This window comes from Aspergillus bombycis, assembly GCF_001792695.1.
Source record: "Aspergillus bombycis strain NRRL26010 chromosome Unknown contig00070, whole genome shotgun sequence".
NCBI lineage: Eukaryota > Fungi > Ascomycota > Eurotiomycetes > Eurotiales > Aspergillaceae > Aspergillus > Aspergillus bombycis.
In genome coordinates this window covers 19800-31639 of record NW_019170072.1, presented here as the reverse complement: position 1 = coordinate 31639, position 11840 = coordinate 19800, and the positions used below count along the sequence as shown (strand labels likewise).

At 48.0% G+C, this 11840-nt stretch overlaps 5 protein-coding genes across 5 annotated transcripts; 2 read left to right on the top strand and 3 right to left on the bottom strand.

Annotated features, from left to right (window-relative positions):
• Nucleotides 1-1710: 1710 nt before the first annotated feature.
• On the top strand, nucleotides 1711-2185 carry ABOM_007813 (putative eukaryotic translation initiation factor eIF1a-like protein; the record flags this gene model as incomplete). The annotated part of the gene is made up of 2 exons (XM_022534942.1): nucleotides 1711-2021; nucleotides 2080-2185. The coding sequence occupies 2 exons, from the start codon at nucleotides 1711-1713 to the stop codon at nucleotides 2183-2185; spliced, it is 417 nt and encodes a 138-aa protein (XP_022387167.1).
• Nucleotides 2186-2311: 126 nt separating this feature from the next.
• On the bottom strand, nucleotides 2312-3676 carry alg3 (dolichyl-P-Man:Man(5)GlcNAc(2)-PP-dolichol alpha-1,3-mannosyltransferase; the record flags this gene model as incomplete). Its single annotated transcript, XM_022534941.1, has 4 exons — nucleotides 2312-2569; nucleotides 2638-2907; nucleotides 2966-3489; nucleotides 3556-3676. The coding sequence occupies 4 exons, from the start codon at nucleotides 3674-3676 to the stop codon at nucleotides 2312-2314; spliced, it is 1173 nt and encodes a 390-aa protein (XP_022387168.1).
• A 441-nt stretch (nucleotides 3677-4117) lies between these two features.
• On the bottom strand, nucleotides 4118-4507 carry ABOM_007811 (uncharacterized protein; the record flags this gene model as incomplete). The annotated part of the gene is made up of 1 exon (XM_022534940.1): nucleotides 4118-4507. One exon carries the CDS (start codon nucleotides 4505-4507, stop codon nucleotides 4118-4120), a length of 390 nt encoding a protein of 129 aa, XP_022387165.1.
• A 694-nt stretch (nucleotides 4508-5201) lies between these two features.
• Nucleotides 5202-6638, top strand: ABOM_007810 (serine/threonine-protein phosphatase; the record flags this gene model as incomplete). Its single annotated transcript, XM_022534939.1, has 3 exons — nucleotides 5202-5218; nucleotides 5286-6543; nucleotides 6612-6638. 3 exons carry the CDS (start codon nucleotides 5202-5204, stop codon nucleotides 6636-6638), a joined length of 1302 nt encoding a protein of 433 aa, XP_022387166.1.
• Nucleotides 6639-7272: 634 nt separating this feature from the next.
• On the bottom strand, nucleotides 7273-10213 carry ABOM_007809 (putative C6 transcription factor (NirA); the record flags this gene model as incomplete). Its single annotated transcript, XM_022534938.1, has 5 exons — nucleotides 7273-8425; nucleotides 8485-8853; nucleotides 8910-9867; nucleotides 9926-9980; nucleotides 10037-10213. 5 exons carry the CDS (start codon nucleotides 10211-10213, stop codon nucleotides 7273-7275), a joined length of 2712 nt encoding a protein of 903 aa, XP_022387191.1.
• Nucleotides 10214-11840: the final 1627 nt, after the last annotated feature.

The window sequence follows — 11840 nt, the reverse complement described above, 5'->3', positions numbered from 1 at the left end:
TTTTTTTTTTTTTTTTTCTTTTTTTTTTTTATTTTATTTTTTAATTCCTTTCCCTCGTCTGATGTTATAGATGTACGATCCATCAACGGAGACGGTTTTGCACTTCGTCACGTATCTGTAGGATCGCAGACTACTGATGGTCACACTGCATACCAGTACCGCCAACTACTTTTCTTATCGGTCAATGTTCAGGCATTTCCATAGGCATGGCATAAGATCTAACAAGCAAAACATGCACAGTCTGCGTACGAGAACGGTATTGCCATGGAAAAGTGGGTTGGATGACAACAGATCACAGATCTGATCGTGTACCCCTTGCAGTGTACAGATGCATCAAATGGTCATGTGGCGCACCAAGCAAGCACATCACTGAGACCAGGTTTGAGTTCGTTCCCATTCGTGCAATCTCGAAGAAAGTTCCATCTCCAATCGTTCGATTGGATGTGGCCCTTCTAATATTGTCCTCATCATATCCTCGCCAGGGTTGAAGTCATGTTCAAAAATGGGTTCTCCTGCTCCTTTCATTCCTGAAAGAATGGCTTAACGAGAATGCCATCGTAGTAAATAGTTAGACACACAGTTGGGATCTTCTAGGTTTCAGCAAACAGGATGAAGTTTCTTTCCATGTATGTTGAAATCATCATAGACAAAAGACACAATCTTGTAATGATCCTTTAAATAGATTAGTCAAGTATCCATTATATATTGATATAGTAGATAAAATTACTTACATTAGGATTTACAGAAATCTCGTAAGTATCGAATTTTTGTTGGAGATTGGTTTGTAAAATGAAACCATTTTGGACTGAATTTATGGGCGAAGAGTGATTATTTTAGTCGGCATTGGTAATCCATCGACTGAAATTGCTTGCCACCCAATAACTTTCCTTCTCGAGGGGGAAATATATGCGCAGCCTCCAAGCCATTCCAAGTATCCAGATGCGCGCGATGGTTTCGGACCCCTGAGAAAACGCATCTTCGATCCCGGGCCTCTATATCCTTTGTAAATTTTCTTCTCACGCGCACTGGTACTGTGGGAGGGGTCAACAGCCAGGATGACATTGACCATATCGATAAAAATTACGTTGAGTGATTGAGCCGTTTTGGTAAACCCCACCTAGCAGAGTACCTGTCAAGGCGTCGAAAAGGTGAACATTTCGCCCATCCAACTGATCGCCTGACGAAAATGACAGGGCATTGGACAGTGGTGACTCATCTTCCAACAACAATGACTGATTAAAGGACATTATTAATGAGTCCTCAGCATGGATAATCGGTCACACCTGAATAGTAGCTACATCGTCTAGGGAGACTATGTGGTGTTGGTGTTTTGCACAGAGTTATTTGGAGGGAGTTTTTGAACACTAAAGTGGAGGATATATCAAAAGTATGTCGTGGAGGTCTTGGAGGGTAGCAACAGTAGCGGACCCAGTGATTGTTGACCATGCATACTCAGATCAAAGGTGAAAGTGGAAGGTGCAGCAAGGGAAGGCCAAAGAGATCCACTGCGGGTGACCAAGAAACCCCCCCCCACATGTTAATTTGACACACGGGGACTTCTTTTTTTTTTCCCCTCCGCTATCGAATCACCAACTAGACTACCCCTCATCACAACTTATTTGATCAGCAATTGCTTCATACGAGACAGTATTTAAGAGATTGCCACGATTTACGTTCCAAGAAAAGAGAACCCAACTGCAATCGACCACCATGGCACCACCACGGCGCAAGGTTCTCGCAACAGCAGAAGAAACCTTAACCCCTCCAGACGAGCTCCAACAAGGTCAGCAAATCGCGCGAGTCATCAAGGCAACGGGAAACAATTTATATGTGGTCGAATTGCCATCAAAAGACACGGTTTTGGTCGAACTACCTTCCCGCTTCCGCTCAAGGATCTGGATGAAACGCAATTCCTACGTCGTCGTCGACACCAACGCTCTTGAGGACCGGGACAACAAGCTTGCTGGGGAGATTGTTAATATCGTTCGGGATGAGAAAGCCTGGCGCAAGGCTCCATTTTGGTAAGTCGATTTAACCAAACCATTGTTTCTATACTCTTACTGATTCTGTATTTCACAGGCCAAAGGAATTTGTCAAGCAATCTACTGTTGTTGCATCGGATTCGGAGGAGGAGGAAGAGTCAAATGTGGGCAAGATGCCTCCCTCGGACGACTCCGATGCCTGAACTAATCGACGCATGGTGATTTCTGCATCCAATGCACGTGGCTTTACGTCTAATATGAGCCATGAGGACTAAGCGATGAAAATAATGAAGGCAACGATCAATTTGCAGCCTATGAGAGGCTTATTATCACTGGATGTGCTCCTTTGCGTTACGCTTCGGGGACGCATCGCTCAGTGCATTTCTATTATTGAAGAGGACACCGCAAACCTGAACAGCAAGTGAGAAGACAACGACCGAAGAACTGGCATTGGTGCTTGGGTAGACATTCCAACCCCACTCCTGCAACGCCCAGATCGCATATATAGGGATTGGATGGAACCCAGCCCGCCAGAGAAGGTAAGGCGTAGCCAGGAGAGATAGGCAAAGAATTGGTAATGAAGGGACCTTGCGCACAACAATCCAATTGCAAGCGATGTCAGTACCACGGTCATTATGAAAGACTTGGAAAGCACAACGGTGCGTTGGCGTCCTCGGAGGAGGTTCCGGAGGAAGCCAGGGAGGTTAGATCCCGACGGTCGTAACCAGTCTGTGGCAACAAATAATCCCAGCAGAAAAATATGCAAACCTAGCAAGACCAAAGAGAACTGTTTGGATAGAAACAATTCTTCACCCACAAATCTCCAATTGACAGTCCACTTGAACATGAACTGTCTAGTTAACTCAAAGGCCCGCGCGACGTACCCTGTAGGGTTACCCTGTAGGAAGGGAATCGCTAGTAGAACCTAAAAATTTGTAAGTCAGCCGTAGCTTAACTTTCCTGATTGGAAAAGGCATAGGTACCTGGATGATCAATGCTAGTATTCCAAGTCGAATGCTCGGGACGAGGGAAAGGCTGAGCACAGTTACCACTGCAATGGCTGGCGCAAGGAGCAGTAGCGTCATCTTAATGCCAACCCCAACAGACCAGGCTGTAACACCAGCCGTCCATTTTTTATTCTGGAAGAGCAGAATCGCTATCCACATGGCAGAGGCTGCAAGGCCATCATTGAAAAGGCGCAAAACAAAGACGCTGTGGAGCCGCTTGGAAAGGACAAGAAGAGGAAAGAGATACGGAGGAGCCCCTGACTGCCTGTAGCAAGCCATCACAACCGCTAGCGTGACAAGGTAGAAGACAGCAAATAATACCTGTCCGAAAAGAATATCTCGGCCTTCATCTGTTAGGTGATAGAGTGCTGTGTAGCTATATACGTGGGCGGCCGGGTATACAAGGGGTCCAGTGGATCCCTTGATCAGGGTATAGTCACGTTCGCCAGATATGTAAAGCGCTATCTGCTGCATGTATGTCGTCCAGTCGATCTCAGTATCTAAATGTAGTCGCAACGGTCAGCTCCGCACGAACAAACAACACGATGATAACAGTACAAACTTACATGGGATCTTCCAGATGATAAGAGCACACAGGAAGGCATCGCCTACGATAAGAAGCGGCGCAATCCATTTGGTATGTCTGGGGTCCAGGCACAGTTCGTGGATGAAGTGCTTCAACTCCATCATTGATGTTGTGCCAGAATTGCATGTGGCCTCAGGCGGGAGAACCAATGATATCTGACCATTTCCGGCTTAGCGGGATTTTTATTCCAGATACGTCGCGTTGCAACAACACCGACCCGAAGCAAGGGAGGCGCAATCAAGACAGAGAAATCAAAAGGGCTTTCTTAAAAATTGATTGAGTCAAGTTATAGACATAAAAATGCCATTGTACATCATGGCTTCAGATGACTATCTGTACATGGGTATATTGTTGGCATTGAATTTGGTGCCTCCGTGGCATGACCCAATGCTAATAGATATTCTAAACAGTGGTCCAACATTCCAGCGACCCAATTCATAATGTATCTCTCGTAATGACACAACCCCCGCTTGTATATGGCACCTTCCTTTGAATCTCGTGGCTAGGAAAGCTCGACCGTTGATATCTGCGTCGTGGCTCCTCTAATTTTCGTTGATGCCTTTTGAAAAACCAAGCAATTCACCTAGAACTCCACCAGGCTTTGGAACAGGACATTCTCTTCCCGCCTTGGCCAATCGTTCAGCCTCCTCCTCCAATTGCAGGAATGTTGACACTTCGTCGGGAGGTTGGTGTGTCTGGGCGAGGACGTTTCCTTCTGAGCCAAGCATGTCGGCATCCTTCCTCTTCCTCCTTCGAATCCGGGGGATTTGTTGCCCATCAGCAGTGATAAGCATCTCCGAATCAGCGAGGGTACGACGCGGAGCAGGACAAGGGAAAAGGTGTGGCAGGCCGACGACGAAAAGAGACGCAAGGAGAGTGGCTGCGAAAAGAGAGGACGTCGACCGCGACCGCGGATGTAGATGTGGCGGCATATTGATAATGATTGAGGGAAGAAGCTGTATATTTTCGGGCGCACTGAGCGTCACTCCGGCATGGAAGGACTTCACTGTGCGAAACTCCTCGTTTAGTGAGGGACTAGAATGGGGAAGGAATCAATTGACACACCTTGCGAGGAACACTTCAAGGCGGATTAAAGAAACGATGAGGGAGTCGCCCAGAAGGGAGACATGGCCTCGCCAATGGTAGTGGGGAGAGCGAAAGGAGTATAGGGTTGGCCGGGGAAGACCGAAGAACGGAGTCAACGGACGTCCACTTGGAAGGACTTCGACGAAGAATTCGGACTAGTCTTGGCGATCAGATCTAATCTTATCTTTGGCGACGCTGATTGGCTGTGGGGTCACTCGGACGCCAAACCGCGAGAGTCCCGTCAGCTTGTTGGCGCGCCACGGAAAAAGAACCTCCCCCAGTTCAGTGAACCTGCCCAGTTTCTCGGAGATCCCCTGTCGTGTTCTCTTATTGGATGCTGCATCAAACAAAAAAAATGATCGCTCTTTTGCCGTCAACATAACGGTCGTCATTCTTTTCGCTCCCTGGGCTGTCCAGGCTCAACCGACTCGGCTTCTTTCTCCCCCCAACTCTTCGCTGGTGCCAGGACCCACCAACCACCCCTCTGCTTCGACTCACCTATCGACCCATTCCCATTCTCTATCTTTGCGCTAACTCACCATGAGCGATCTCGATAGGTATATCATGGTCAACTGCTTTCACTTACTCTAGGAACGTCGAAACTAACTCTCATCTGTGATGTAGGGCGATCGCCCAACTACGCGCCTGCCGCTTGATACCCGAAACCCAGGTCCGTGAACTCTGCTATAAGGCGCGAGAGCTCCTCATAGAAGAAGGAAATGTTGTCTGTGTAGATGCGCCGGTCACGATTTGTGGCGATATTCATGGCCAGTTTCATGATTTGATGGAGCTCTTCCGAGTCGGAGGAGATGTACCCGACACCAACTATCTCTTCATGGGCGACTTTGTCGATCGCGGATTCTATTCCCTTGAGTCTTTCCTCCTCCTTCTCTGCCTCAAAGTGCGCTATCCAGACCGGATCACCCTCATCCGTGGAAATCACGAGTCGCGCCAAATCACAACGGTCTACGGCTTCTATGACGAATGTATTCGGAAATATGGCAGCGCCAACGTTTGGCGTTATTGCTGTGAAGTCTTCGACTATTTGGCGCTAGGCGCCCTTGTTCTTGGAACAAGTTCGGAACTTGAACCGACCGGACCCGTTATGAACGATTCTACTCAGTCCACTATGCCAATCGACGACGCAGAGCTGGAGACCGAAGTACTAAATTCGAAGGGAGAGGTCACATACAGCTCATACCGACCAAGACAGAGTGCCTCGTCGGATGCATCATCGGAAACTAGAAACATGGGGGATATCCCAAGCCACGCACCCCTTAGAACAGGTGCGCCCGGCACAGGTGCCTCAGGAGAAGGCGCAGGCAGCTATTCGAGCAGAACCGGAGCAGTCCTCTGTGTGCACGGCGGTCTCTCCCCTCTCATCGACACAGTCGACAAGATCCGTCTAATCGACAGAAAACAAGAAGTCCCCCATGAGGGCGCCATGTGCGACCTGTTATGGTCCGACCCTGATGAAATCGACGGCTGGGGATTGAGCCCGCGCGGTGCCGGGTTCCTGTTCGGCGGGGACATCGTGAAGCAGTTTAACTACAGAAACGACCTTTCTCTGATTGCGCGCGCCCATCAGCTTGTGATGGAGGGCTATAAGGAGATGTTCGACGGCGGGATCGTCACTGTCTGGTCAGCCCCCAATTACTGCTATCGATGTGGCAACGTGGCATCCATTCTGGAACTCGGCGAAGACACAAGCAACGGGGGTACGGTAACTAGGAGTAATGGCGACTACGGACGGAGCAACGGCATTATGGCAACCGACAAGCCAGGCGTAAGGAGTCCCGGAAGAAGGTACAGGGTTTTTGAAGCCGCTGCGCAGGATACAAGGGGCATGCCCGCCAAAAAGCCTGTTGCAGATTATTTTCTGGTAAGTCTCCCTTTTCTCCCTAGATATCATGCCAAACCGTAAATTGCTCGTTCGCGCATTCTAATTAGTTCAGTAGTGATACCACTGACGCATAATTTCACTTCCTTTCTGTCCTATCTACATTCTTATATAGGCCGGCCCGTACCAGTTCTTTTATTCAAGACCCAGCGATGATTCTAGAAGTATGATGTTGTTGAGCATACTTTGCATTCGAAGTTGAACCTTGGAGCTACCTTTATGATCTGTTGAAAGCGAGGAACGATCCATTCTGTCTATTCATATGTCCATTGAGGTCGAAGTGTCCATATCTTAGAGGGTGATTCTTATTCAATATCTCGGACGTATTGTTTCTTTTTCCTTTGCTAGAGGTTATCACCAACGCAACTTTTATCATAAATTTACATTGAATATAAGATTTCGGTCACCCTCAATATATATCTATGTGGTTTCGTACAACTCGATGCATACGGTGAGCATTCGCGCAGCAAGGATCTCGAAAAAAAAATTACAAAATCGTGGCAGATTACTAGTGCCCTGAATATGGGCTATAACGAAAGAGGTTCGTAGCCTGTACAGTATATACGTCTTTTTACAAAGATATAGAAAACACGCGGAAAGGGAGTATGAAGACAACGAAGAGAAAGACCGTACCCTCATTAAAATCATAAAATAATCAACATCCCAAATGATAAGTCATAATACAGGTCGTACCTAGAAATGCCGCCGAGGTCACGGCTGGTAGTTTCTCGGATAAACTACATCATTGTATCTCGGGATAGCGGAGTTCTCGTCCGATTGTGTTATATTAGAAGGGACTCCCACAGCATACCTGACTGATTGAGGCCTGGAAGTATTGTCAGGCCCGGATACCTGCCCGATGTAGCGGAAGTCGGGCGTCATCCCAGTCATAGCAGAGTTCCAGCCTTCTTTCCAATTCTCATATCCTGGATTAAACGCATTCGCATCCCGAAACCACCAATCTTGGCTTTCCTCAACTAAATTCTCCGGCGTACCAAATCCAGCCATTGGAGATGCGCTTGATGTGGATGACATATCTTGACCAGTACCTAGTGACCGGCCTTGCGCATCCTTCGGATCATACCATGAGTCATGCTGAGAGAGAGGAACAGGATGCATTGAGCCGTAAGCATGTGATACAGGCCGCAGGTATGTTGGCTCTGGTAATTGGGCGTCCGTTCGTGGTAGCTGTGCACTTGAATACCGCTGAGCTGCTCGCATGGTCGACAAAGAAGTGGGAATCGGCACCCCTGTCGCATACTGGGTGCCTAAAGATCCAAGTGCATTGGATGGGCCTTGAAATGAAGGATCGCCCGGCTCACGTGTGGGACCATACTGGCCAGGCGACGGTAGACTGTTTGAGATTGTTTCAGGAGGTTGAGGTTGAGCTGTAACAGACGATGGAGACTGTTCAGAGGCGGAGGGCGATGCTGCTTGGTCCCATGAACCCCATGAACCCCATTTCATATGCGTCTGTTCGAGAACGATAACCGCCTCTGGAGGCAGCTCAACTTGCCACTTGCTGGCCGATATATCGAGGATTCGAAGGGTCCGTCGAGCGCAAAGCCAGCTTTCGCCCATTTCCTCGAGATGCCGGAGACAATGAATAACGTCTCTTTGAGCGTTCTTTTCCGGGAGGTTGAGCAGGTGGATGGTACAGGCGGTATGAGCCATGTATACTGCAATATTGCAGATCTGCTTGAACCCGTAGGTACGCTTGTATATCCGGAGCAGCTTTGAAATGGCGGAAGCAGCCTGCGTGCACAGCTTACGAGGGGAGACGTGTTGGGGAAGAGGTGAGTTTGACTTTGTGTACTTTAGGAAAGGACGATAAAGGTGTATGAAGAGGAGTTGGTAAAACATACTGCGACAAGGTCAGTATTTCTGTTATAGCATATCAAGGATAGGTAATTTTCAGCTTACTGCATGAGCAAAGCCTGAGGCAACAGCCTTTCTTTTGGCTCTAGCTCTTTCGGTAAGTCTTTCTTCCATGCCTCAAGCCTCGTGTGAATTTCGCTGAGCCTCTTCAGTTCAATCTGTTTCGAGAGGGGTTTATCTCGAGGGGTTGGATCATAGAAAGACACGAGTAGATCGCTACTGATCTCACACAGTTTGTATATCTGTAATGCCACCGTTCTGGTCCGCGAGGGTTGTGTATGCTCGAGGCTCGCCCCAGCATCAGTGTAGGAAGACCACAATTCTGCTTCCTCGTTGGGTAGAATGTCAATCTTTGGTACACTCACGCTAGTAGCCGCCAGTTGAGGAAGGCGGCCAAGGTAATTGGACCAGCATCTATGATAGTTTAGCCATTTGTTCGAGCATCTATATAAGGCAGCAGTGGGATGTACTTGTCAATGAGAAAACAGCCCCAGAAGGTAATTCGCCGTGCGTCGACCTCCTCTTCATCAAGGTTACGAGCTCCAAGGCTGGTTGAGTCGAAGTTTAGCCCTAAATCCAATGCCATACGGAAGCTCATGCCACTGTAGACCCAGCCTTTGCCTTCACGACCACACCCAGCCTCTCTGACAGACATGAGGGCGAGAGCTTGCACCGTGCAAAGTTTCGCATTTGCATGTTCATCATTTTCGAGCACAAGCCTTTTGGCTTCCTTGAAAAAGTGGTCTCCTGCGGTCGCCGGGTTCTGAGGGTCTTCCCGGGCCCCATCCCAAGAGCTGAAGTGGCAGCCGAGAGCTAGCATTGCATTGACCAATAGAGACGAACAATACTGGCCCGAAACATTATGAACATAATCGCGATAAAAGAGGTCTTTTGAGAGGGTTGTGAAAAAGGGGTAATGCCATGTGAAGTACATCGTCATGAGGTGGCTAAGTAACTGTTCATCCGAAGTGACTCTCGTCCATCGGGTAATAGAGCGATCGTGTGTATGGCCGACACTCTGGCCCTCCAAGCCTGCATTATATTCATAGAGCTCCGACCCGGGCGGCAAAAAGATGAGGTTTGAAGTGCCGCCAATAAACTTCCGAGAGCCGTCCAGCATAAGACCACTCATCCTTCCAGCTAATTCCGACTCAAATTGATCTGTCTGTGTCGGGTCATAATCTCCATTAGATACGGGATCCCTGGACATGGACGTAGAACCCCTTTCCTGACCCATGATCGACTGTGCTACATCCTCTAGATTGTCGCAGGCTCGTATCTGCCGCACCAAGTCGAAAGCATCCTCTTCTTCATAGTTCAGTATGGCTTGTATCAAGGTCAATAGAGTCGCATTCTTCGTCCGTAGCGTATCGGTGTCCTTTTTATACACCCCTTTGCGACGATGGTCGGAATTCGGATCATAAACGCCTAAGAAGTAGTTAGCTATGCCCATCGCGTTACACCTCCGTTGATGTGGTGAAATTACAGGTCGTATGGTATACTGAGGAGCAAGCTGCACAGCTGGGTAGATTGCCATCGCACTGGGAGCAAACATTAGACGTGAAGTTGATGTAGGCAATGGAAGCAGCTCCTATACCTTCGATTTCCTTCGGCGACAAGCGATACAGGCTGTGCTGACACAGCGCCTCTTGGAAGTAGAGCCGCTATCTGTGTTCATTGTCTGGGGCCGCGCACTCGGCTTTCCTCGAGGTCCTTTGAATGTTGACGACTCTATGGCCAATTCTGGCCTCTTCTCCGCAGAGCCCTCGTTCATGCTTGTCATGTCCACCCAAGAATGTTCGGAGAAAGCGTGGGGTCAGAGCGGAGCATGCTTATCGGACGTGGGGAGAGCACTTGGCGATTTGATTTTGAATGGATGTCACCGGGCCTTGAAGGTAGACGAGAGGTGACCTGCAGATTACGTTGCGGGTAGTGAGGGCACGACACAGAGATCCCGGTCTGGTGATGGGCGCATTAGCTATACAGGGCGCAGCGGCTAGTGTGTGGATGGGCGTGACACCAATTGTCCAGTATCACGCAGATCGACGAGCACAGATCATTGAAGGTGGTAGATGGAATGAGATAGGTCGCCCCCAGACTGCTAATGACCCGCAAGTGGAGGTGGGGAGCCGTTGATAGAGGGGATTTCTACCGGGACCTGCAGGGCAGTGTCGGCTCGAACTCGATAGAGATAAGGGTCAGGATGAGATGCGCAGACGATGATTGGACTAGGATGACGCTCAGAGAACAATCAGGCACGATAGATACTAGTAGCTGCTAGACTACTAATAGCTTCCTGCAGCCCATCAATCGAGGCTCTTGTTCTGGCAGCAATTCATTCTGAATCATTTGGTTGGCGAGCAAATCGCGCGATAAGCGGTCACCGCCTTCGCTGACTAAGAACTCTGGTCTTTTGTCGTCATTGCATCGCATGTTCGTTCGTTTTGCGATCAATTCATTTGTTATATATACATTTATTGTGTTTATTCATGAGCGTCTTAGGGATTGTCTCATCTCCCGATATATATCCTACAACTCCCTGATTCTAGGGCTGGGTCAGTGCCTGTATGGATGTACGACTAGTAATAGTCCTTTCATCCGTCCATCCCGAACGATTGTCTGCTCACCAATCAGCGGCGTTATATTATAAGAAAAGTTGGAAATCTGATAAAGAGTCGTAAATGACTTCAATTTGTTCTATTAACTTTCCCCTTTATGGAGAATAGCTGCTACGTACTCCGTACTGTATTCCCGATATCTCCTTACACACCCCTTGTGATTTTTCTGGTGTACAAAGTACGACGCCGCTCACGGTCCCAACAAAAGAGGTCTTCTATGAGATAGATTCCTCTCCAGCCATGGCTTGAACCCCGACTTTTCCCTTACCGCTCTTCCCCAACATATGTACGCTGACAACACATCGTACTCCAGCTTAAAAAGACTACGAGTAGTAAGGCACGATGAAGATATTATGCACCCAATGCAGATTATTACCTGATGCCAAGTCCCTTTACCCTGTCTGGTTTAGTGCCATGGAATGGAAGTTACGGAGTACAGAATGTTGAATCGGCATGCTTCCGGAACCGAGGTGAAAATGCCGTAGAAGAAATATTTTTATCATTTGCCTCTGTTTTCTGAAACAGAGAGGGAAAAAAAAGAATTTTTTTTTTCTTTCTTTTTGGAAAAGTAAAAAAATAAAAATAAAAATAAAATGAAATGAAATGAAACAACATAATTAGAGTGCCCTGGTAATGTCCGCTCATTGTTTGATTCGTTAGTCAGGCAATGGTACTCAACCTATATCGTAGACTCCTAGTTGATCAGTTGACTACGCAGAGTATACATTACTCATTTATTACTCTTAAGAGTCAGAGCAATAACAAACCAGTCCATACAGGTAG